At 38.7% G+C, this 24,029-nt stretch overlaps 1 protein-coding gene across 1 annotated transcript in view; it reads right to left on the bottom strand.

Annotated features, from left to right (window-relative positions):
• Nucleotides 1-2,048: 2,048 nt before the first annotated feature.
• Nucleotides 2,049-24,029, bottom strand: part of MYH15 (myosin heavy chain 15) — a 154,133-nt gene continuing 132,152 nt past the window's right edge. The window contains 4 exon segments of the mRNA XM_046001581.1: nucleotides 2,049-2,502; nucleotides 3,370-3,465; nucleotides 19,356-19,460; nucleotides 22,366-22,536. Coding sequence (XP_045857537.1) covers nucleotides 2,230-2,502; nucleotides 3,370-3,465; nucleotides 19,356-19,460; nucleotides 22,366-22,536 — 645 coding nt within the window. The 3' untranslated portion in view covers nucleotides 2,049-2,229.

Here is a 24,029-nt window from a genome sequence, read left to right as displayed (position 1 = left end):
CTTGTCCAGCCTCTGTCCTTCATAAGCAAAGGACTTCTTATTCTTCATGAGTCTGAAAAACAAAATATGAGTGTGCTCTCTGAGATTCCTGTGACTTTCATCCGTGGTACACACACCCAGAATGAAGCCCAGTCCTTTTCCGAGTAAGCAGGCCTTAGCCAAGTCCTCATTAGCTTCAAAGGGATGCAGGGAATTGAAGCAATTATATGCATTACAGAAAGCAGACACAGGTAATTCATCTAAATGATGTGCTTGGACACTCTCCATTTTCTGCCCACCTAGCCTTGGGGGGTGAAGGCAGCGCCCTCTACCAAAGACTCCATGAGGGAAAGACTGTGGCCACATCGCCAATCGGCTCCACAGCCCAGAGAGACACCCAATTCTATCAGAAAACGTTTTCGCTTGGTTTATGGCAGTTAAGAGATTTTTCAGGCTTTCCTTCTGAGAATAGGGAACAATTAGTCATTGCACCGCCAAGGATGGTTTTCCTAGTCATCTCGGGTATGTATAAGAGGCAATTTCTGCTTCACTCATTTTATTCTTTGTTGGAAATAACTGTGACAAAGCCGAATACATTACAAATGTTTTGCAGCCCTTTTGACCTCTTCCAGCTGAGCACAAGCGTAACACATGTGAGGCATTTCCCTAAACAAAACCATTAAATGGAGTTGATGGGCAGGCCCTGCCTCTAAGACCCCAAATCCAATGCTATGACCCTTCTCAAATTGAGGGCAGAGTTCAAACCACTTAAGTGGACCTCTGCTCAGAGGCCTTATCCCTGAGACAAGATTCAGACAGCAACAAGAAATCTCTGGAGTGTGCCAATGACTCATGCTTCTCAAGTTTAGATCTAAGTGTATTCAATATAACCAGCTTTTAGATTCTCCTTCAAAAGAGATTATTTTGACCTCCTTTCAGGTCGTATGTATTATGGACAACCCTACCTACTTATCTTGCAGAGTTATTAGTAATTCATTTATAATAAGGAATAGGTATATACCAATTTTTTTTAAAAAATGAAATGGTACCTATCTGTGCCAGGCACCATGTTAAGTGCTCTATAGGCATTCCATAAAGGGCAGCTAATGGCGCATTATACGATGTCTTTCAATTCATTTCTCCTAAAGCCAGATCTCATTTAAAGATCCTATTTGTGGGATATCTCAATAAGAAAGCCGGGACTTCCTGTTTTGTTTGTATAACCCCCAAATTCATATGTTGAATGGTTTTAGGAGGTGGGGCCTTTAAGTCCTGAGGATGGAGTTCTTGTGAATAGGATTAGTGCCTTCTAAAGAAATCACCGGAGAGCTTCCTCCCCCTCCCCATCCCTTTTACTCTGTGAGGACCCAGTGAGAAAAGGGTCATCTCTGAGGAAGTGGCCCTCACGAGGGACTGAATCTGCCAGCACCATGATCCTGAAAGGCCCAGCCTCCAGAACTGTGAGAGATGTTTGTTATTTATAAGCCACTCAGTCTCTGGCATTGTTACAGCAGCCTGAACAGACCCTGACAAGCCTACAGGTCAGTGGTCTTTGTCATGCTGCCACTATGCTAGTAGAGTTAGAGTAGCAACTCCTACCCTGGGGTCAGAATGGTAGTGTTGAGAAGCACAGATATGGAAATACCCTTCCGTCTTGTTTTAGGACAGAATGAGGGAAAAAGCAGAAAGCTAGAGAGGACAAGTACATTTATTCCCCACTACCTCTGCTTTAAATCTCAGCACCCAGGTCTCCATACTGATCCAGTATGAAGTCATGTACTTGTCTACATAGAAAGACTCAACTCCGTTTCAAGCAGATCTGTCTGTGCTTTTAAAATTGTCTTTGCGGGGCGCCTGGGTGGCTCAGTGGGTTAGGTCTCTGCCTTCGGCTCAGGTCATGATCTCAGGGTCCTTGGATCGAGCCCCACATCGGGCTCTCTGCTCAGCGGGGAGCCTGCTTCCCCCTCTCTCTCTGTGCGTGCCTCTCCGCCTACTTGTGATCTCTCTCTCTCTCTCTCTGTCAAATAAATAAATAAAATTTAAAAAAAAAATTTAAAAAAAAATAAAATTGTCTTTGCTTTCTGAACTCCTGACTGTTCTACACGAATGGATCTAGGACCTAAAACTGAGAACTTACAAGTTCACCTGGAATTAAGCACTTGAGAGGTAGAAATACAATGTACATTCCACTAGAATGCTTAGCACTGCATATTACCTGGACAAGGAAAATTTAGTAAATATGGGAAGAACTTAGCAGAACCTAGTTTTTGGTTTTTTCTCATTAAAGTATTTTAAAAAATAATTTCTTTTTCTACTGGTCTGTGTGATGACATGAGCTCTAAACACACACACTTTAAGAATTACAACAGAGTTGTATATCTGACATACCTTTTTTCTAAACTCCTTTGCTTTGATCTTGAGTTTATTGACTTGAGATTCTGCTATCTCTGCCCTTTCCTTAGCTTCATTCAACTCATGTTGCTGCTTCTTATACTTGGAAAGATATTGATTGGCTTGTGATTCCTACAAAAATAAAAATAAAAAAAGAAAAAGAAAAAAAATTTCCCTGTGCCTGCATAGTCATTTTTTCTGCTTTGACATGAAAAAGTTTAAAAAATGTGTGAAAAGAATCTAAACTTCTGAGTATTAAATGGAATATATTTTGGTATGATATATATGGATTCAGACTTTCTACTAGGCATGAGATCCATTTTTATAACCACTGTTCTCTGGAAATTTAGATCAGCACGTTCACATGTTACATATAAGAAAACCACAAATGTTTCATAATCAGTTAAACATCCTGGTTTTTCTTTGAGTAGTGGGGGTTTGTCTTTAATCATTATATAGGTCAACAGGTAATTTGTGTTTTAGCCTGAATCACTGAAATCATCCAAAATCTCTCAAGAGATATTAGGTATAAACCAATATATATGGCACTTATGAGTTACATTCTATGTAGCTATGGATATTAACCCAGGGTTGGAAAATACATTTCAAATGATGGTTGTCTGGTTCAGTTATGTCCAGGTTCATCAGGAAAAAGGACTATGAGGCACATTTATGCTCACCCAAGGTTTTGGGGTAGGAAAGCCCCAAGGCGACTACCTGGCCAAAAATTCACCTATACAACACCATGTTCTTAGTGGACTCTATTTTGCAATGCACGTGTTTGAGTATAACCACAAGGTTGAAGGCAGCCCTCTGACTCCCTGAAAGGAAAAGTAACAATTTTCTGAGCATGGGTGATAACTCTAGTTTGAGAAAAACTAGAGAATGAGCAGACTTTAAGCCGAGCTGGTCCTCTCTAGATAAAATACTCACATATCTCCATGAATCAAGAACAATCGCTGGGAAATCCATGAGACTGCAACAGCCCCAGGTACTTACCGCTGCCTCCATTTGCTGCTTGTAACTTTGTACTTGCAGCTGAAGTTTCTCCATCAGAGTCTGCATCCTGCTCAGGTCTTTTTTGTCTTCCTCTGCCTGCAATGCATAGGTGAATAAATGAAGATGATTTGAATGATCCAGCAGTCTGCATTGGGGGTTGCCTTATAAGAAAATAAGAGTTAGGAAACTTTATCAAGCAACATATTTTAGTTGTGATTTGAAAAATGGGTCTAACTTTACTCATCCCAAGTTTTGAGAAATTAACACTGACAGTCCTTTCTCCTGATCTCAGAACTCCACTAGTCTTTCACTGAAATAGAAGTTAAAGCCACTAGTTTTAATTTGGTCAGCAGCCCTTCCATCCTAACCAAGCTACACCTGCCTGTGCTTTCTCAGTAGGAAGGAAGTACCATTGTTACAAAAGCTTCATGTGCAAAACTAAAAACCAATCCTCCTCTCTTTGCTCTCTGGACTCCTGACTATTCTACACAAATGAATCTAGGACCTGGAACTGAGAGCCCACTAATCTCTCTCTAATCCTCTCTCACTAATCAAACCAACTCTTTCCTTAAACTTTCTAACTGACTCTTGGCTTTGGATAATGAAACTATACAAAAGGTAAGATTTCTGGAATTCTAGTGTGGGCATCACCAGAGATAGGAAAATTCTGTAAGTCGTGGGGATGTTGGTGTGTACATTCTCATTGCTTCCATTGCAATCCAGGCTTGGGCTAGAGAAACAAAATCTACTAAGGTAGTGTTTCTCAACTAAGCTCTAGAGAGCCTTGAGTATTCTGAGGAAACAGGAAGGGAGAGGTATGCAGGCAGACAAGATTCTGCACATCTTCCAGTATCCTATATCCCTTTAACTAGAATATCTCCATTCTGGAACTGCTGAACTTCCCAAAAGAAGAACATCTCAACTGGCTGATGGCTGAGATCTTGATTTAATCAAGACCTACCCCTGCTGCTCAACTTATTTTCCTGTTTTCATCTTACCTATTTCATCAAATGTCAACACCTTTGATGACTTTCATGATCTTTCCACTTACCTTCCACAAACCTCCTCCACTCCGGCTAGGCTCATCTATTACCTCACAGCTCCCCTGCTATTTCCACCTCTGTAAGTTCAGTCAATATGCCCTTCCCCTGGACACAGCACAGAGATAACAGATAGAAACACCCAGCCTTTCCATGAAAGAGGCCTCTTTGCTTACCTTAGCAGCGGAAGGCTAGGGGCAAGCTTCTAATTTAAACACAACAAGGGGCTGACTGCAATACTCTCCAGATACTGGAGAGGCAAGTAGGCATCATATTCTCACTTGCCCCCTACCTCATTCCAGGTTTCTCATATCTCTCAGAAAGGAGCTTTTGCATATTTGGCTCTCTAGTTTTGTGGCTGCTGCCCAGAGAATAACTCATGAAGGCATGGCTCTAGTGGCTAGTGGGACTTATATTCATGGGTCCCATAGGACTGCAACAAACAAAAACTGCTTAACCAGGTGCCGCTTCCCCTGCTATGGCACAGTATAGAAGGAGCATACCAAAATGCCATCATTCTGTAAAAGAGACCAATTTATTTATCTTAGTAGCTGTGACTGAGGAGTTTGCTTCTAATTTAACGTACATCAAGGGACTGACTGCAATCTTCTCCAGAGACTGGGAAGCTGGTGGGGCCAGCTTTATGCTCTCCATCTGTTCCACCCTTGCTTGCTGATGCTGCCAAGAAAGGAGCTTGTGGACAGATCTGGTGCCCTGGATTGTGTAACTCTGTCCAGAAGACACATCTCTTGATAGCCTGGCTCTGGTGGTCAGCAAGGTTTATGTTCACAGGATCAATGGAATGGCAGCAAACAAAGAAACAGTTCTTAAATGGCTAGCACCCCAAGTCTCAGCACAAAGAAAACAGACAGAAATGTCCTTCTCTCAGTCTTCCCTTAGAAGAGGTATATTTGCATGTTTTAAAAGCTCCTACCGAGAAAGGAATAAGTGAAACAAGATGGGATTGGGAGGGAGACAAACCATAAGAGACTCTTAATCTCACAAAACAAACTGAGGGTTGCCAGGGGCAGGGGGGTAGGGAGAGGGTGGTTGGGTTATGGGCCCTGGGGAAGGTATGCATTATGGTGAGTGCTATGAAGTATGTAAATCTGGTGATTCACAGACCTGTACCCCTGGGGCTAATAATACATTATATGTTAATAAAAAAAATTAACAAAATTTTTAAAAAAGGTCCTACCTGAAGATCAGCTTCCAATCAGCCTGCATCTAGGCACTGAGATTTCCCACTTTGGGACTCTATTAGGCTAGAACATCGTCAACTATTGAGAGCCACGAAGACCAAAGAAGACTGCTTGGACAATTACAAAGATTTTAGGAACAACCAAGAGCTAGAGAAGCATTGAACAATAAAGATCATCTCCTACATGAGGCCTCTCAATCACAACTGGGAGAGGTATCTGTTTTATGTACACATAGAAACCAGTACAGAGAAGCAAAGAAAATGAGGGAACAGAGGAATATGCTCCAAACCAAAGAGCAAAATAAAATCTCAGAAAAAGAGGTAAGTGATTTACCTGATAAGGAGTTCAAAATAATGGTCATAAAGATGCTCACCAAGCTCAGAACAATGCATGAACAAAATGAAAATTTCAACAAACATATATTTTTCTTATATTTCTTATAAGAAATATATAAGAAAATATAATATAAAATATAAGAAAGTATCAAACAGAATCACAGTGATGAAGAATACAATTAGTGAACTAAAAAGTACAACAGCAGACTAGGTGAAGCAGGAGAAAGGACTAGTGAACTTGAAGACAGGGCAGTGGAATTTGTCTCATCAGAACAGCAAAAAGATAAAGAATAAAATAAAAAGTGAACACAACTTAAGCGATTTAGAGGAGAACATCAAGCAGACTAATATTTGCACTATAAGGGTCCCAGAAGGAGAATAAAGAGAGAAAAGGACAGACAAAATTTGAAAAAAATAATGGCCAAAAACTTCCTTAACCTGGGGAAAGAAACAGACATTTAGATCCAGGAAGTTCAGAGACTTTCAAATAAAATGAACCCAAAGAGGCCTACACCAAACCACACAATATTAAATTGTCAAAGTCAGGGAGAGAATCTTAAAAGTAGCAACAGAAAAACAACTTGTTACATACAAAGGAAACCCCATAGGACTGTATAAGCAGATTTTTCAACAAAACCTTTCCAAGCCAGTAGGAAATGGTATAATATATTCAAAGAGCTGAAAGGGAAAAAAGCAAAAAACAAACAAAAAACCCGCCAAATAAGAATACTCTACCCAGCAAAGTTGTCCTTCAGAATTGAAGGAGGGATAAACAATTTTCCAGACAAGAAAAACACGAAGGCATTCAGTATCATTAGACTGACCTTATAAGAAATGTTAAATGGAACTCAGTAAACTGAAATGAAAGGGCACTAATAAGTAAAAGAAAATGAACATATAAATTTCACTGGTAAAGATAAATATATAAAATTAAGGTAATATAATGCTGTTATGGTGGTGGGTAAATCACTTACATATCTAGTATGAAGGTTAAAAGAAAAAATAAAAAGTAAAAAGAACCAAGTTCCAAAATCTGTTAATGAATACACAGATAAAAATATGTAAATTGTGACATCAAAAACATAAAACGTGGGTAGGGAGGAGAGCAAAAATATAGAGCTGTAGAATGCATCCCAATTGATGCTTAAAATAGACTATTATAAATACAGGTTGTTTTATGTAAGCCTCATGGTAAAAGCAAAGCAAAAACCTGCAGTAGATACAGTAGATACACAAGATAAAGAGAAAGGAATCTAACCATACTACAGAAAATCATCAAATCACAAAGGAAGCAAGAGCAGAAAAAGGAAGAAGGGAATTACAAAACAACAAGAAAACTAACAAACCCGCAATTATGTATATACCTATCAATAATTACTTTAAATATAAGTATGTAAATAATATATATTATATATGATATAAATATAAATATATACATAATATAAATATAAAAACCACAAAGCAAAAACCTGCAGTAGATACAGTAGATACACAAGATAAAGAGAAAGGAATCTAACCATACTACAGAAAATCATCAAATCACAAAGAAAGCAAGAGCAGAAAAAGGAAGAAGGGAATTACAAAACAACCAATATGTATATCCCTATCAATAATTACTTTAAATATAAGTGAACCAAATTCTCCAATCAAAAGACGGAGAGGCTGAATGGAAAAAAAAAACAAGACACGGGGCGCCTGGGTGGCTCAGTGGGTTAAAGCCTCTGCTTTCAGCTCAGGTCATGATCTCAGGGTCCTGGGATCGAGCCCTACATCAGGCTCTCAGCTCAACGGGGAGCCTGCTTCCCCCTCTCTCTCTGTCTGCCTCTCTGCCTACTTGTGATCACTCTCTCTGTTAAATAAATAAATAAATAAATAAAATCTTTAAAAAAAAAAAAGACTCATCTACTTGTTGCCTACAAGAGACTCATTTCATATCTAAAGGCACACATAGACTAAAAGTGAAGGAATGCAGCAAGATATTCCCAGCAAATGTTAAACCAAAATGAAGGTGGGGTAGCTACATTTCTATCAGACAAAACAGATGTTAAGACAAAGATTTTAATAAGAGATAAAGGTCATTCTATTCTGATTAAGGGGTCAATCCAACAGGAGGATATAGCCTTTATAAATACCTATGCACTAATATATGAACATCTACATATACAAAGCAAATATTAAAAGAATTAAAGGGAGAAACAAACAGCAATACAAAAATAATAGGGAACTTTAATACCCAATTTTCATCAATGGATGGATCATACAGACAGAAAATCATTAAGGAAACACAGTCCTTAAACAAAACATTAGAACAGATGGACTTAACAGACTGTATACACTCCAACCAAAAGCAACAGAATACACATTATTCTCAAGCATGCATATAACATTCCTCAAAATAGATCATATGTTAGTCCACAAAACAAGTCTTAACAAATTTAAAAGCACTGAAATCATACCAAGTGTCTTTTCTGACCACACAGTATGAAACTGAAATTACAAGAAAAAAACCCAGAAAATTCACAAATATATGAAGATTAAACAACATCTCTAAGCAACCAATGCATCAAAGAAGAAATCAAAAGAGAAATAAAAAACACCAAAAAAAAAAAAAATACCTTGAGGCTTATATGCAACTAATGAATCGTTAAACTCTACCTTTGAAACTAAAACAAAACAAGAAGCTGTTCTTTAAAATACTTTGATGCTGTATGGTTTATCACATAAATGTTGGTACCTCTAATTTCTTCATTGCAAATTTTACCTCTTATTAATATAAACTTACTTTTCTCCATAAAAAAAAAAAATACTTTGAGGCAAATGGAAATACAACATACCAAAACTTACAGGATATAGCAAAAGTGGTTCTAAGAGGGAAGTTCATAGTAATAAATGTCCACATTAAGAAATGAAGAAAGATCTCACATAAACAACCTAACTTTATGCTATAAGGAACTAGAAGAAAAATCAAAGACCTAAAGTTCTAGAAGGAAGGAAATAACAAATATCAGAATGAAAATAAATCAAGTACAGACTAAAAAGACAATAGAAAATGAAACTAAGAGCTGTTTTTTAAAAAGATAAACAAAATTGATAAATGTTTAACAAGACTCACAAGAAAAAAAGAAAGGACTCAAATAAAATTAGAAATGAAAGGGGAGACATTACAACTGATGCCACATAAATACAAAGGATCATAAGAAACTACTATAAACAATTAATATTCCCCAAAATGGATAACCTAGAAGAAATGAATAAATGAATTCAGGAAGGCTGCCAAATACAAAATTAATTTACATAAATCTGTTGCTTTTCAATACACTGAAATGAAGTAGCAGAAAGATAAATTAAGAAAACAATTCTACAGATTCAATGTACTCCTTATCAAAATACCAATAGTATTTTTCACAGATCTGGAACAAATAATAATAAAATTTGTAGAACCACAAAAGAACCCAAATAGCCAAAGCAATCTTGAGAAAGAAGAATAAAACTGTCTCAGATTTCAAGATGTATATAAAGTTATAATAAAACAGTGCAGTACTGGCATGAAAATAAACACATAGATCAACTGAACAGAATAGAGAGCCCCAAAAGAAACTTACACCTAGTCAGTTAACCCATGACAAAGGCAGCAAGACTATACAATAAGGAAAAACAGTCTCTTCAATAAGTGATGCTGGGAAATCTGCAAAAGAATGAAACTGGACCACTTTTTTACACCATACACAATAATAAACTCCAAATGTATTAAAGACTTAAATGTGAGACATGGAACCATAAAACTCCTAGAAGAAAACATAGGCAGTAATCTCTTAGATAGCAGCCTTAGCAACATATTTATGGATGTCTCCTATTTTTAAATTTTTTTATTTTATTTATTTTTTATGGGTATGTCTCCTTAGGCAAGGGAAATAAAAACACAAATAAACTATTGGGATTATACCAAACTAAAAATATCTTGCACAGCAAAGGAAATCACCAACAAAACAAAAATAACACCCACTAAATGTGAGAATATATCTGGAAATGATATACCTTTTTTTTTAAAGATTTTATTTATTTATTTGACAGAGAGAAAGATCACAAGTAGGCAGAGAGACAGGCAGAGAGAGAGAGAGGAAGGGAAGCAGGCTCCCTGCTGAGCAGAGATCCCGATGCGGGGCTCAATCCCAGGACTTTGAGACCATGACCTGAGCTGAAGGCAGAGGCTTTAACCCACTGAGCCACCCAGGCGCCCCTGGAAATGATATACCTGTTAAGGGGTTAATATCCAGAATTTATGAAGAACTTATATAACTCAACACCAAAAGCCCCAAATAATCCGATTTAAAAATGCACATTGGACCTGAATAGACATTTTTCAAAGAAGGCATATAGATGGCCAACAGGCAAAGGTAAAGATGCTCAACATCACTAATCATTAGTGAAATGCAAATCAAAACCCCAGTGAGATACCACCTTACACTTGTCAGAATGGCTGAAAGAAAAAAAAAAAAAAGAAAGAAAGAAACATTTGTTTGCAAAGATGTGGAGAAAAAGGAACATTCATACATTATTAGTGAGAATATAAGTTGGTGAAGCCACTAGGAAAAACAGTATGGAAGTTTCTCAAAAAAATCAAAAATAGAAGTACCATAATAAATATCAATCCAGTAATGTCCCTACTGGGTATTTACCCAAAGAATACAAAAGCACTAATTTTCAAAAATATATGCACCCCTATGTTTATTGTAGCATTATTTACCATACCCAAGATGTGGAAACAACCTAAGTGTCAACACAAAGATGAATGGAAAAAGATGTGGTGTATATATACACAATGGAATATTACTAAGCCATAAAAAGGATGCAATCTTACATTTGCAGCAACATGAATGGACCTAGAGGGTATTATGCCAAATGAAATAACCCAGACAGAGAAAGACAAGTACCATATGATTTCACTTTTATGTGTGATCTAAAAAACAAAATGAACAAATTAACAAAAATAGCAAAAACAGAATCTTAAATACAGAGAGCTGGTGGTTGCCAGTGGTGTTGGGGATGGGCAAAAGAAGTAAAGGGAGTGGGAGGTACAGTCTTCTTATTAATGAATAAGTCATGGGATGAAAGGCCTAGCATAGGGAATATAACCAATGTATATAACCAATGTATATAACCAATGTATTTTAATAGCATTATATGGTGGCAGATGGTAGCTACACTGTAGAGAACATAGAGAATCACTATGTTGTGCACATGAAACTAATATAACATTCTATGTCACCTATACTTGAACAATAGCAACATTTTAAATAAACGTTCAGCTAGACTCACCAAGAAAAGAGTGAGGACTCAAATAAAATTAGAAATGAAAGAGGAAACACTACAAATGATACCCTAGAAATGCAAAAGATCATAACAAAGTATTATAAACAGTTATATCTAAAAATTTGGACAGCCTAAAAGAAATGAATAAATTCTTAGAACCTACAACCTACCAAGACTTAATCATGAATAAATAGAAAATATGAACAAATCAAAAACATAAGAAACAACAAGTTTGGCAAGGATGTGGAAAAAAAGGAACCTTCTTATCCTGTTGGGCAGAATGCAAATTGGTGCAGCCATTGTGAAAACGGTATGGAGTTTCCTCAAAAAATTAAAAATAGAAATATCCTAAGATCCAGAAATTGCACTACTGGGTATTTTGCCCAAAAAATACAAAGACATTAATTCAAAGGGATACATGCACCCTGATGTTTACTGTACCATTATTTACAATAGCCGAGTTATGGAAGCAGCCCACAAGTCCTTCAACAGATGAATGGATAAAGATGTGGTGTGTGTGTGTGTGTCTGTCTCTGGACAGAACCAGAGAATAACGCTAAGTGAAATAAGTCAGTCAGTGAAAGATGAAAACCATATGATCTCATTCATATGCAGAATTTAAGAAACAAAACAAATGAGTAAAGGGAAAAAAAAGGGGGAGAGACAAATCAAGAAACAGACTTTTAATTACAGAGAACAAAAAAACAGTTACCAGAGGGAAGGTGGGTGGAGTGATCAGGGAACTAGAGGATGGGGATTAAAGAGTACATTTATTGTAATAAAAAAAAAATAAAATGATAAAAACAAATAAAACTCAGGCACCTGGGTGGCTCAGTTGGTTAAGTGTCAGCCTTTGGATCAGGTGATGGTCCTGGGGTCCTGGGATCAAGTTCTGCATTGGCTTCCTGCTCAGCAGGAGTCTGCTTTTACCTCTGCCCCTCCCCCCACTCATGTGCTTGCTCTCTCTCTCTCTCTCTCTCACACAGACACAAAAAATAAAATCCTTAAAAAATTTTAAATCAATCAATCAATCTTAATACAAAAAAAAAATCAGAGCAGATCAATTATAGCAAGGAGATTGGACTAGTAATAAAAAAACCTCGCAAAAAACAAAAGTCCAGGACCAGATGTCTTCATTGGTAAATTCTTTCAAATGTTTAAAGAAGAATTAATATCACTTCTTCCCAAATTCCTTTCTAAAACTGAAGAGGAGAGAACACTTCCAACACGTTTTACAAGGCCAGCATTACCCTGATATCAAACCATAAGAGAGAAAGAGAGAGGAAAGAAAGAAAATTATAGTTCAGTATCCCTGATGAACATATATATGAAAATCCTCAAGAAAGTATTAGCAAACTGAATTCAATGATACATTAAAAGGATCATATGCCATGATCAAATTGGATTTATTCCAAGGATGCAAAGATGGTTTGACATCTGCAAGTCAATGTGATACACCACATTAACAAAATGAAGGCTAGAAATTGTATGATCTTCTCACTACATGCAGTAAAAGCATTTGACAAAATTCAACACCAGTTCATGATAAACCTCCTAACAGTGTAGGCATAGAGGGTTATCTCTCAAGATAATAAAGTCTGTATATGAAAAACTCACAGCTAACATTATACTCAACGAAGAAAAACTAAGATTTACCTCTGAGATTAGGAGCAAGACAAAGATACCTACTCCTAGTACTTTTATTCAACATATTACTGGATGTCTCAGCCAGAGCAATTAGGCAAGAAAAAGAAATAGAAAGCATCCAAATCAGAAAGGAAGAAATAAAACTATCTTGATTTGAAGATAATATAATAGTATATGTAAGAAAACAAAACAAAAAACCTAAAGACTCCACCAAAAACTATTAGAAATAATAAACAGTAAAATTGCAGGATATAAAATCAACATACAAATCAGTTGTGTTTCTGTACACTAGTGACAAACTATCAGAAAGAGAAATTAAGAAAACAATCCTGAAAAAAAACAGAAAAGAAAAGAATAATCCCAGGGCACTGGGTGGCTCAGTCAGTTAAACATCTGACTCTTGATTTCAGCTCCGGTTATGATCTCAGCATCCTGGGATGGAACCCGGGATGGGTTCCCCAATCAACACGAGTCTGCTTATCTCCTTCTCCCTCTGCCCCCTCCCTGTTTGTGCTTGCTCTATAAAATAAATAAATCTTAAAAAAAAAAAAGAAGAAAACTATCCCACTTACAAATGCATCAAAAGGATAAAAATACTTAGGAATAAATTTAACCAAAGGAATGAAAGACCTGTGCCCTGAAAACTATAAGACATTGATGAAAGAAATTTAAGATGACACAAATAAAATGGAAAGATATTCCATGTTCATGGATTGGAAGATTAATATTACTAAAATAATGTCCATATTACACATAGCAAATTTACAGTTTCAGTGCAATGCCTATCATAATTTCAATTGCATTTTTGACTGACATAGAAGAAACAATTTAAAAATTTGTATGGAACCACAAAGGGACCCAAATAGCCAAAGGAACTGAGAAAGAAGAAAACTCAGTGTACCATGCTACCCGATTTCAAACTGTATTATAAAGCTATAGTAATCAAAACAGTATGGTATTGACCTAAAAACAGACAACAAAGATAATGAAACAAAATAACCCAAAAATAAACCCAAATATAAATGGTCAATTAATTTATGACAAGGAGCTAAAAATATACAAGGAGAGTATCTTTAAAAAATGGTATTGGGGAAATTGGATTGCCACAGGGAAAAGAATGAAACTAGACCACATTTTTATACCATACACAAAATTAGCTCAAATGGCTTGAAAACGTAAATGTAAGATATGAAACTATGAAACCATGCAACTTCTAGAAGAAAACATGGGGTAAGCTCCTCAAAATTGGTTTTGGCTATGAAATTTTCATTTGACAACAAAAACAAAGGCAACAGAAACAAAAATAAATAAGTGGGACTACAGCAAACTAAAAAACTTCCATACAGCAAAAGAAACAGTAATAAATAAATAAATAAATTTATTTTTAAAAAGGCAACCCATAGAATAGGAAGAAATATTTTTAAATCCTATACCTGATAAGGGATTAATATCTAAAATACATAAAGAACTCGTACAACTGAATAACAAAACAGAACAAAACTGAAAACAAGAAATATGATTTTTAAAAAATGGGCTGAGAAACAGAAACTCAAAGATCCTTAGCGTCATTAATTATCAGGGAAATGCAAATCAAAATAACTATGAAATATCACCTCACACCTATCAGAATGGCTAAAATAAAAACAAGAACAAGAAAAAGGAGAAAAAACCTCGTGCACTATTGGTGGGAATGCAAACTGGTGCAGAAACTGTGGCAAACAGTAAGGAGGTTCCTCAAAAAATAATTACCATATGATCCAGTAATTCCACTACTAAGTATTTACCCAAAGGATATGAAAACTCTAATTCAAAAAGATATATGCACCCTGATGTTTACTGCAGCATTATTTTCAATAAGCAAAATATGGAAGCAACACGAGTGTCCATCAAAAGATGAATGAATGAATGAAGAGGCGGTATATATACGCACAGAATGTTATTCAGCTCTAAAGAAGAATGAAATATTGCCATTTGCTACAACATGGATAGATCTAAAGGGTATAATGCTAGGTAAAGTAAGTCAATCAGAGAGAGACAGATACCATATGGTTTCACTCATATATGAAATTTAAGAAACAGAACAAACAAGCAAATAAAAAAAAGAGACAAACGGAAAGCAGACTCTTAAATGTAGAGAACAAACTGGTAGTTACCAGATGGGAGATGTTTGGGGGATGGGTGAAATGGGTAAAGGGTATTAAGAGTACACTTATCTCCCTGAGCACTGAGTAATGTATAGAATTGTTGAAATACAATCTTGCGTATCTGAAGCTAATATAACACTGTACATTAATTATACTGGAGTTCTAAAAAATGAACAGAGGATGTGTATGGACATTTTTTTCAAAGAAGATATATATATGGCCAATAGGTACATGAAAAGGTGCTCAACATCACTAGCTATCAGGGAAATGCAAATCAAATTCACAATGAGATGTCATCAAAAAGACAAGAAATAACAAGTGTTGATGAGAAAATGAGAAAAGGGGATGCAACCTGGTGCAGCCATTGTGGAAAATGGTATGGAGGTTTCCTCAAAAAATTGAAAATAGAACTACCAGATGATTCAGCAATCCTACTTCTAGTTATTTATCTGAAGGAAACAATCACTATCTTAAAAAGATATCTGCATCCCCATGTTCATGACAGTATTATTTATATAGCCAAGACATGGAAACAACTTAAGTGTCTATCAACAAATGAATGAATAGGGGTGCCTGGGTGGCTCAGTGGGTTAAGTGCTTGCCTTTGGTTCAGGTCATGATCTCAGGGTCCTGGGATCGAGCCCTGCATCGGGCTCTCTGCTCAGAGGGGAGCCTGCTTCCCCTTCTCTCTCTGTCTGCCTCTGCCTACTTGTGATCTCTCTCTCTCAAATAAATAAATAAAATCTTTAAAAAACAAACAAAAAAACAAATGAATGAATAAAGGAAATGGGGTATGTGTATATACACGCAGAGCGGAATATTATTCAGCCATAAAAAGGAAGGGAGTCCTGCCATTTGCAATCCTTAACGGCATTACACTAAGTGAAATAAGTCAGAGAAAGACAAATAATATATGATCTTACCTACACATAAAATCTAAAAAACCAGACTCAGAAACAAAAAACAGATTGATGGTGGGGAGATAGAGGAGTGGGAAAAATGGGTCAAGGTAGTCAAGAGGTACAAAATCCCAGTTTTAAGATGAACAAGTCCTGGAAATGTAATGTTGAGCATAGTGAATCCAGTTAACAATACAGTGTTGTATATTTGAAAGTTGCTAAGAGAGTAAATCTTAAGAGTTCTCATCTCAAGAAAAAAAAGATTTTGTAATTATGTGTGGTGATGGATGTTAATTAAACTTGTGATAATCATTTCACAATGTAAACAAACATCAAATTATATTGTACACCCAACATTAATGCAATGTTATGTATCAATTTTATCTGAATATAAATAAATACATGAGTAAAGAAAAAAACTTCAACCAAGCCATTTGTATCGCTTAGCATGCTTCCCCACTCCACCTTAAAGTACAATCTGACAGTAGATAATTCATTACTAATTTTATGCTTACTAAAGCAGAGACTAAGATATAAGGAAATGAAACAACTCTATTTTTTTAATAAAATCTATTCTCTTTTCATCTGCCTGTCGCTCTCCATCCCAGGTTTAAGAAATTTGAAGATTCATAGAATTACGTGTTTATAGGAAGTTCTAAAACCGACAGCAGTTTAATCACTTAAATCCAATTTACGGAGGCCAGTAAATTTACTGCGTGGTCAAGGAAGCCACAGAGAAGAAAACTGAAGAAGGCTAGAAGCGGTTGCTGATGTTAACAGTGTTCCTCCCACTTGAGAAGGCAAAGCCTTCGTCAGGCTTAGGTTCACATCTCAGTCCTGTGGCAGGCACAGTTGCACACAGCTCAATTTCCCTTCAAGCTGTGAGGTGGGCACTTACCAGAAAACCTCCTCCAGCTGTCGCACGTTTGGGAGTCGCTGTAGCATTCACACTGAGATCACCACTCCCCAAGGATCCCCCAGCCAACACTTGGGCCCAGCCAGCAGTTATGAGGATCTGGCTGTCACTGCCCAACATGGGGCTCCTTTCCCGGCAACCTTTGTGCTAGAGACTGCTCAGAGGTGCGCGGCCATCTGCCTCTCCTGGACCATCCTCCTTCCATCACCCTTTCCTTTCATGGGTGTCAGACTTGCACTGTGGCCTAAAGGCTTTCTCTGCCTGATCCTCCTTGCTCTCCCCTTTGTCTTTCCAGGTGTTATGTCCAATAAATCTCTTATACTTCTAGAACTCTATCCTGGCACCTGGTTCCCAGAGAAGTTACCCCAAATCATATTTTGTTTCCTTATCTCTAAAAATGAAGATACTATATCTGTAATTAGATTTGTAAGGATTAAATAACATCTATACATAGATCCTTGGATATAGAAAGCAGTTGAACATAAAATGGAGCAGGTGGATGGGGGTTGCTGAAAAACTGTCTGTACCTTCTATAACGGTTCTAAGTTCCTAGTCCTATGTCCTGCTTTACAGCACATTATTACGGGTACTGAAGAGAGAAAATCGGATGAGCTTCTGAATGCTCAATGGGGACTGGCCATACAACTATAGTGGTTGGGATCACACTCGATTCCCTTTCTAATATAGTAGGATATTCCCAGAGGATTTTTCCTCGGAAAGCAAAACCACATTTAGGCCCCTTTCGAAATGACATTTTCAATTGGCACCAGAGAAGCACTATCATGAAACACCCCGCCTCATAGTCCTGGTGGTTACTTTGATGTTAAAGAAGAACAGAATGGATCCAGTCGGCATCTATCTTGGATATTTCAAAACCAGGTTCTGATATCAAGGAATGTGGAGGGCTCTCCAATGTCTCTTTAAAGTTACAGCGCTTAGCTTAGTATCTTGTGTGAAACAGGTGCTCACTAGGTGTTATCTGATTTAACAGCAGAAAAATCATTGCGCAATTGAGTAGATACAGTCTAAGCACTGTGCAGACACTTGGAAGAAATGAAGAACTATTCCTCCACACGAGTACCTGAGGGAACAATAAGGTTATTGCTGAGAAGAACAAAGAGAAAACACAATAGAACAAGAGTGCATTCTTGGGGACAATGAAAACCAAGAAAGGATAGCCTTGGTGTTTTGTTCTATAATGAACTTGTCTTCAGGAGAAAAAATGTCTGAATAATTCGTAGGAAAATAAAGAGAAGAAAACCCCAGACGTTATTAACAAGCCGCACACGTGGCTTCCTCACCCTCCTCAAAAGAAGGGCGGAGACCACCTCTCTCCTGCTCCCAAGCTGTTTATCTCCTTGGCGCACATATCAGGGGCTCACTCCTGGGTGGTTCCGGTAGAAGGAGCACAGTCTAGAGAAGCGCCAGACTAACTCGTCTTAGAAAAGAACCACTTATTCGGCAAAGACGAGCTGCGCAAGTAGCTCATTTCATCTTAATTAGACCAAGATGGGGCTTCTGAAGTGCTCTGCTTTCTTATCTACAGTATCCTTCCTGCTGCGAGGGAGGAAGATGTTGGCATCTTGAACAGCAACTCAGCCTCAGGGACCAGAAGCAAGACGGGCAGATCCAAAGGTGCTGTGAAAGTGGGTGGCCTCTGGAGTGAAGGTGCCTTTTCGCCAGCACGAGCTAGACCGTGCAGCAGGAGAGGGCTAGAAAGTGACATCTGGCGTCCATGTTTGACAACCGGAACACACACCCCAACTCTGTGCGGGGAAGACACGAGGACCCCCGAGGGGCCTCTGGTCTCATGGACTCTTCGGGCCCCTCCATTTGAAGGGAAGACAGGTTAGGAAATGAAAATGAAAGGAAGGATGATCGTGTGGCTTCAGAAATGCCTTAATTCCTGGTAAGAAGCCTTCTCACTTCTCTGTTACTGCTGGAGACCAGCGTTGGGCCACAGGAAGAGAAGCTGAGAGCTCAGGAGGCCCGTCGTGAACCGTTGCTGTGTTTCCACCACCTGGCACCGGCACCAGACAGAGTCCTTGGGGGGCCTGGAGGGTTTGTGCCACCAGAGACTAGGGGTGAGGATGTCCCCTGCTCCGGGGTAGCCAGGGTCCCATGTCACCTGCCCGCTGAGGAACCCCCCCGCCCCAACTCTCTGTCGGCCACTTCATTTACACGTTGTTCTCACTCAGCCTCTCACAGGAAGGCATCTTTCTGCAAGTGCTGCAGACGTTATGTGTGACAAAACCAGCACCGTATAAATAGCTTTTTGCTTCTAATTGTGACATGCCCCTCCCATTTTGCTCCCTGTAAGCTCTGAAAAGGGACAGTCCCAAACCCCGAATAGCACAGAAGCCGTGGGATTGTCAGTCAGTGTCTACCGCTGAGGGAGGGCAAAGATGGAGAGAGAACAGCAGGAGACCCGGAAGGCCATTTCAGGTTTGAAGGGGCACGTTTCTTCAGCACCCCAACAGTTTCCAGGAGTACCTGATAGGTCAGCTCTCTGACGCTTCGCTCCAGCCTCCGGGCTTCCTTCTGGGCCTCTGCCCTGCGACGGATTTCGTCCTCCAGTTCACCTTCCAGTTCGTGAACCTGCAACGAAACCCTGACCTCAGACCACAGGCTGGCAGCCAGCAAGCCAGGGTGACATCATATTTGCCGACCGGCACGGTCCTTTGCAATAGAGCAACGTCATCTAGAAAGATGCGTTCACTCTCCTTCTGGCCATGATTAAACAGGGCCCTGTCTCTGGGAGCACTGGCTCACCAAAAGTGAGTGGATTAAACTCTGTGGGTTTATAAAAGGCCTGTTTAAACTCTGAAAGCTATGAGAGGCTCATCCACGCAGAAGTGACAATTCTCCTTTTAGATCATAAAATATACACATACGTGTGTGTAGGAACATCGGTGAGTATACAGAGAATAACCTACGTAGAGCACCCTTTGAGGATCCAGACACTTTCCATAAAAAAAATAATAATAAATAAAAAATAATAAAATTTAATTTAATTTAAAAATAAAATTAAAAAAAAAAAAAAAGGATCCAGCCACTGTACTGTGTGGTCTTAAGCTGCCTTCTCCACGGTCAGCTCTGACTCTCTGAAATCTGACCTTGAGGCTCTGTGGCAGATGCGGCACGTGCCGCCCAGCAGCCCTGTTGTGTGGGCAAGCTCTACTAGACTAACAACCTGCCTGCAGCCTGACGGAGTCCTATAAGCAAAGTTAACCTTCATTCAACAAATATTTTATGCCAGCCACACACCAGACCCCAAGGCTAGAGATACAGCCGTGCACAGAACAAACAAAAAAAAATCTCTCCCCTATATGAGCATACATTTTAATGAGGGGGAACACACAAAGCAGGATATAGATTATGTTCAGTGGTGAGTTTGGAGAAATAAAATGGAAATTGGGGTAGAGACTTGAGGGAGGAAGGGTACTGGTTGCTCCTTCTCTTCCCCTCGATGTCTGTGGCTCTCTTCCCTGTCTTCTTCTTGACACAAATGCCACCTTCTCTACAGGGTCTCCCTGACTATCCTTTTAAAAATTGCAGTCCAATGCCCGAGGCAGGAATGTGCCCGGAATGTCTGACCCCATCTCTTACTCCCTGCTTCCCTCCCTCCACTTCAGACACACTGTTCTTGCTCTTCCTCAGGGAGGGCAAGTCAGCAGGTGTACCAGCTCCTTATAGATGAAGCCCATTAAAATAATCTTCTAACCCCCATCATATAGGAGACTAATACATAGTTCTATTGGATGAGACATGAGACGATGAGAGCCCCTTTAAAATGAGGTTTTCTTGCATGTATTTTTAGGTGTATTAAAACTCTTCTGGGAAAATCACTATTACATCAAACCTTAGACATCATATAATTTCACCTGTAAATATATCGTTATGTAATCCTAACAGATAACAGTATTATGATTATGTTTTTAAGAAAATTAATCATAATTCCTTAGTATCAGCCAATATTAGGGGCTCATTGCTATTGAGTTAACACTGGTTCTAGGACTTAATGGTAGAGAAAGAGCAATTGTAACAAAATTAAATCCTGCAATCTTAAATTTGAATTGGAAATACCAGTATCAATCCTGTATTATTTTTTTATTAGGGAAAAAAGACATATTCTACGTTCTTTAATTTTATACCTTTATGTTTTTTTCTCATACTAAAAAACTTGGTTCATATACAATAAAGATTAAATAATTATTGGTTAAAGAATTATATTAGTCTTACTCATAGTAGTAATGATAAGATATCATTATTTGAAACTGCAAGTACAGTCCTTCATTTGTTATTTTTTTTTCTTTTGTCCTTAGATGTATCCCATGAGGCTTGTACAAAGCACTATGTTTAAAAGTCAATGGGAATAATTCGTCTGTGGGTTTGATGCTTCCCAAATTGATACACAGTTAGCTTCACTTGTTTCCATTTGTGTTAACATTTTAAGGATTGATTTGTTTTATTCTGCTCTTTGATTTAAACTTGTTTTTAAATTAGGAAGCATGTAAATGTTTTATATGATTTTGCAATCAAAACAATGGAACAAGTTTCATTCAGAAGGTCTCAGTTTCATCTCTGTGTTCTTCTCCTATGGGTAGCTATTTTTACTAGTTTTTGTCTAATCCTGTTACCCCTTCTTTTTGAAAACCTAAGCAAAATGTGTATGTGCACCCATCTTCTAGATTTCCTCTGCTCTTGCACAAAAGCTTGTGACACTACCTATTGATGGTGCCTTTTATCATCATTGTACCACTAGATGGGATCTCCGGAACCTACTACAGAGCTCTTCCTCGTTCCTAATTAATCAGTATGATTATATGGAGGTACCATGGATGTGCGTTGGAATTCTACTGTATGGATATACCATAAATGTGCAAAAGCAATACTGTATTTGTCAGGGGCCCTTCTGAACCAGCAAGTCCCAGTGACATTTTCTTCCTCTCCTCCTAGCATTTGTCACCAACTTGTACATAGTCACTGAAATCGATTCAATAGTCAAGAGAGATCTTTCTATTTGTTGTTAAGCTCCCTGAAGGCAGGTGCAATGTCATTGTTGTCTGCCCTTCCTATATCTTCACCAAGCATTTCTTGATCCTTGATTTAGTTGTTTCCCTTTCACTTTCCCTGGCAGATAAAATATGTGCCTTCTCTGCAGAGGAAATAACAGGAACAAAGACACAAAAGCAAGACTGCACAGAGGTACCCAGCTGGTAACCCCAGCTGTGGAGAGCCTGGACTTGGTGTGGCTGAATGGGAGAAGATGCATTCTCACTTAGCAGGAAGAGGGAAGGCAGAGTTAATCCAGTCCAAGAAAAGTCTTGGTTGATGACCCAAAGTCAAACAAGAATGAATAAGATCTGATGCTCTCACTGATCTACAAGTGCTAAAAAGCAGAAGTGATTAGAGAAATAGGGAACATTTAGCGTAATATTCCAGGATAAGAACTTGAATCGGGAGTTGTCATGACCCCATCATGACCTATGCAAATGCCTACCCTAGATTCTAATTTCTGGATTTGCTTTCTGTTCCCCGTCACGGCAGTCTGTTCAGCTTCATCCAGCTTTTTTTGTAAGTCTTTAATTGTCTGCTCCATATTCTTTCTCATCCTCTCCAAGCGAGCCTTGGTGTCTTGCTCCTTCTTCAGTTCTTCTGATACGTTTGCTGCCTAAAACGGAAAGAAAGGAGCTGGGATAAGATGGAGAAGAAGTGACCTTCTCATTTCCACCCACAATCTTCAGGTCATGATTTGACCAGATGTCATGTCTTCCTCTTTGTAATAATCTCCTCCCACCCTTCTGTCCCTAACTTGGGTCACCCTCACGTTTGTCAATGATATGGCAATCAAGATGACATCAGTTACCAGAGATCCTGGGGTGAGGAGTAGCAGAATCTATCTAGAGATGAAGCACTGCATGAACATTACACAACACAAAGAAAGCTGACCAACCGGAACAATAGCTCTGAGCGGACGAAAGCCCGGGACGTGTCCTGTAATATCTTATACCAAGACAAGTATGGAAAGATGCCTATGAAAATCTTTCACATCTCACTTTTACAATTCTGTGATTCACAACAGCAAACAAGTTTAGGCTTCAGGAATTTGGCAGCTACAGATGCTCTCAGTGCCAATAATCTGGCACAAAGAAGGTTAATTCTTGTTTGTGAAGCCTGCTCTTGGCTTTGGCTATGTGTACAAGGGCTTGATGTCTCGACAAAATTATTAAGAACTGGTTCATGAATCTCTCAGTGCATTTAATGTAAGAACACTGTCCTCCCAGCCAAAGCTTCTCTGTCTATCAGGTTACCAACCATCTGTATAATTTAAGTGTGAGACGTCTATGCAGATGGTGAGGGCAAAGAATGAATTATGGAGGCAACTCTGGGTTCTGCTATGTGGGGTTGGGACTCAGAGCTGAACTATTAGAAAACTGGAAGGTGGGGGAAGAGGTAGTGAGGTTCATTTTTCAACATTGTCAAGAAACTTATAAAGGCACGCGAGAGCAGCTAGTCTTCACAATGCATGACTGCATACATTTCCCAAGCTGGAGTAGACACTCTTTTTATCCCATTCTCTCTATGTGGAATATCATAAATGTTAAGCATATTATTTTCCTCTTGGCCATCAAACATTTCCAAGCTTTCACACACCTCTTTTCCATCATGAAATGCCTGCCTTGATACAAAATGGCTGGGTGATAGGCATGCTTCTCTATTCTTAGAGAGGGCTGGATTCTGCAGTGACCTGGTATCCAGGGGCTTGGTGCAAAGGTTTTGTTTAGCTCCTCAACTGCCAAATAACTCGGGCGAATATAGACACAAGCTCTTCCCCTCTTTTGAATTTTAAAATGACTAATATAAAATCTAATTAAATGTCTTGTCTCCCCAGTTCCCATACCCGTTTCATCAAGAGGACCAGCTTCCATTCACATAGCACAATCAGGGCTGCTACACATAGTCGGGCGTTGATGGACTACACAGAGTCGCTTGATGGGGAGAGAGTGAGTGGAGGCTGCAGTTAAGGGCACACTCTGCTCAACAAGCCTGGGACCTGCAAGATCCTCCATCTCTCTCTGCTAATTTTTATGCCGAGTGTTACCTTCTGCTTGCTATGCCCTTTGAGAGAAGTGCTGCATCTGCCCACGGGGGTGCCCAGCCGTG

The sequence above is a fragment of the Meles meles genome, chromosome 4, assembly GCF_922984935.1.
Source record: "Meles meles chromosome 4, mMelMel3.1 paternal haplotype, whole genome shotgun sequence".
Taxonomy (NCBI): Eukaryota; Metazoa; Chordata; class Mammalia; order Carnivora; family Mustelidae; genus Meles; species Meles meles.
The sequence above is the reverse complement of the archived record's forward strand: the minus strand, read 5'-3'. Positions and strand labels throughout refer to the sequence as shown.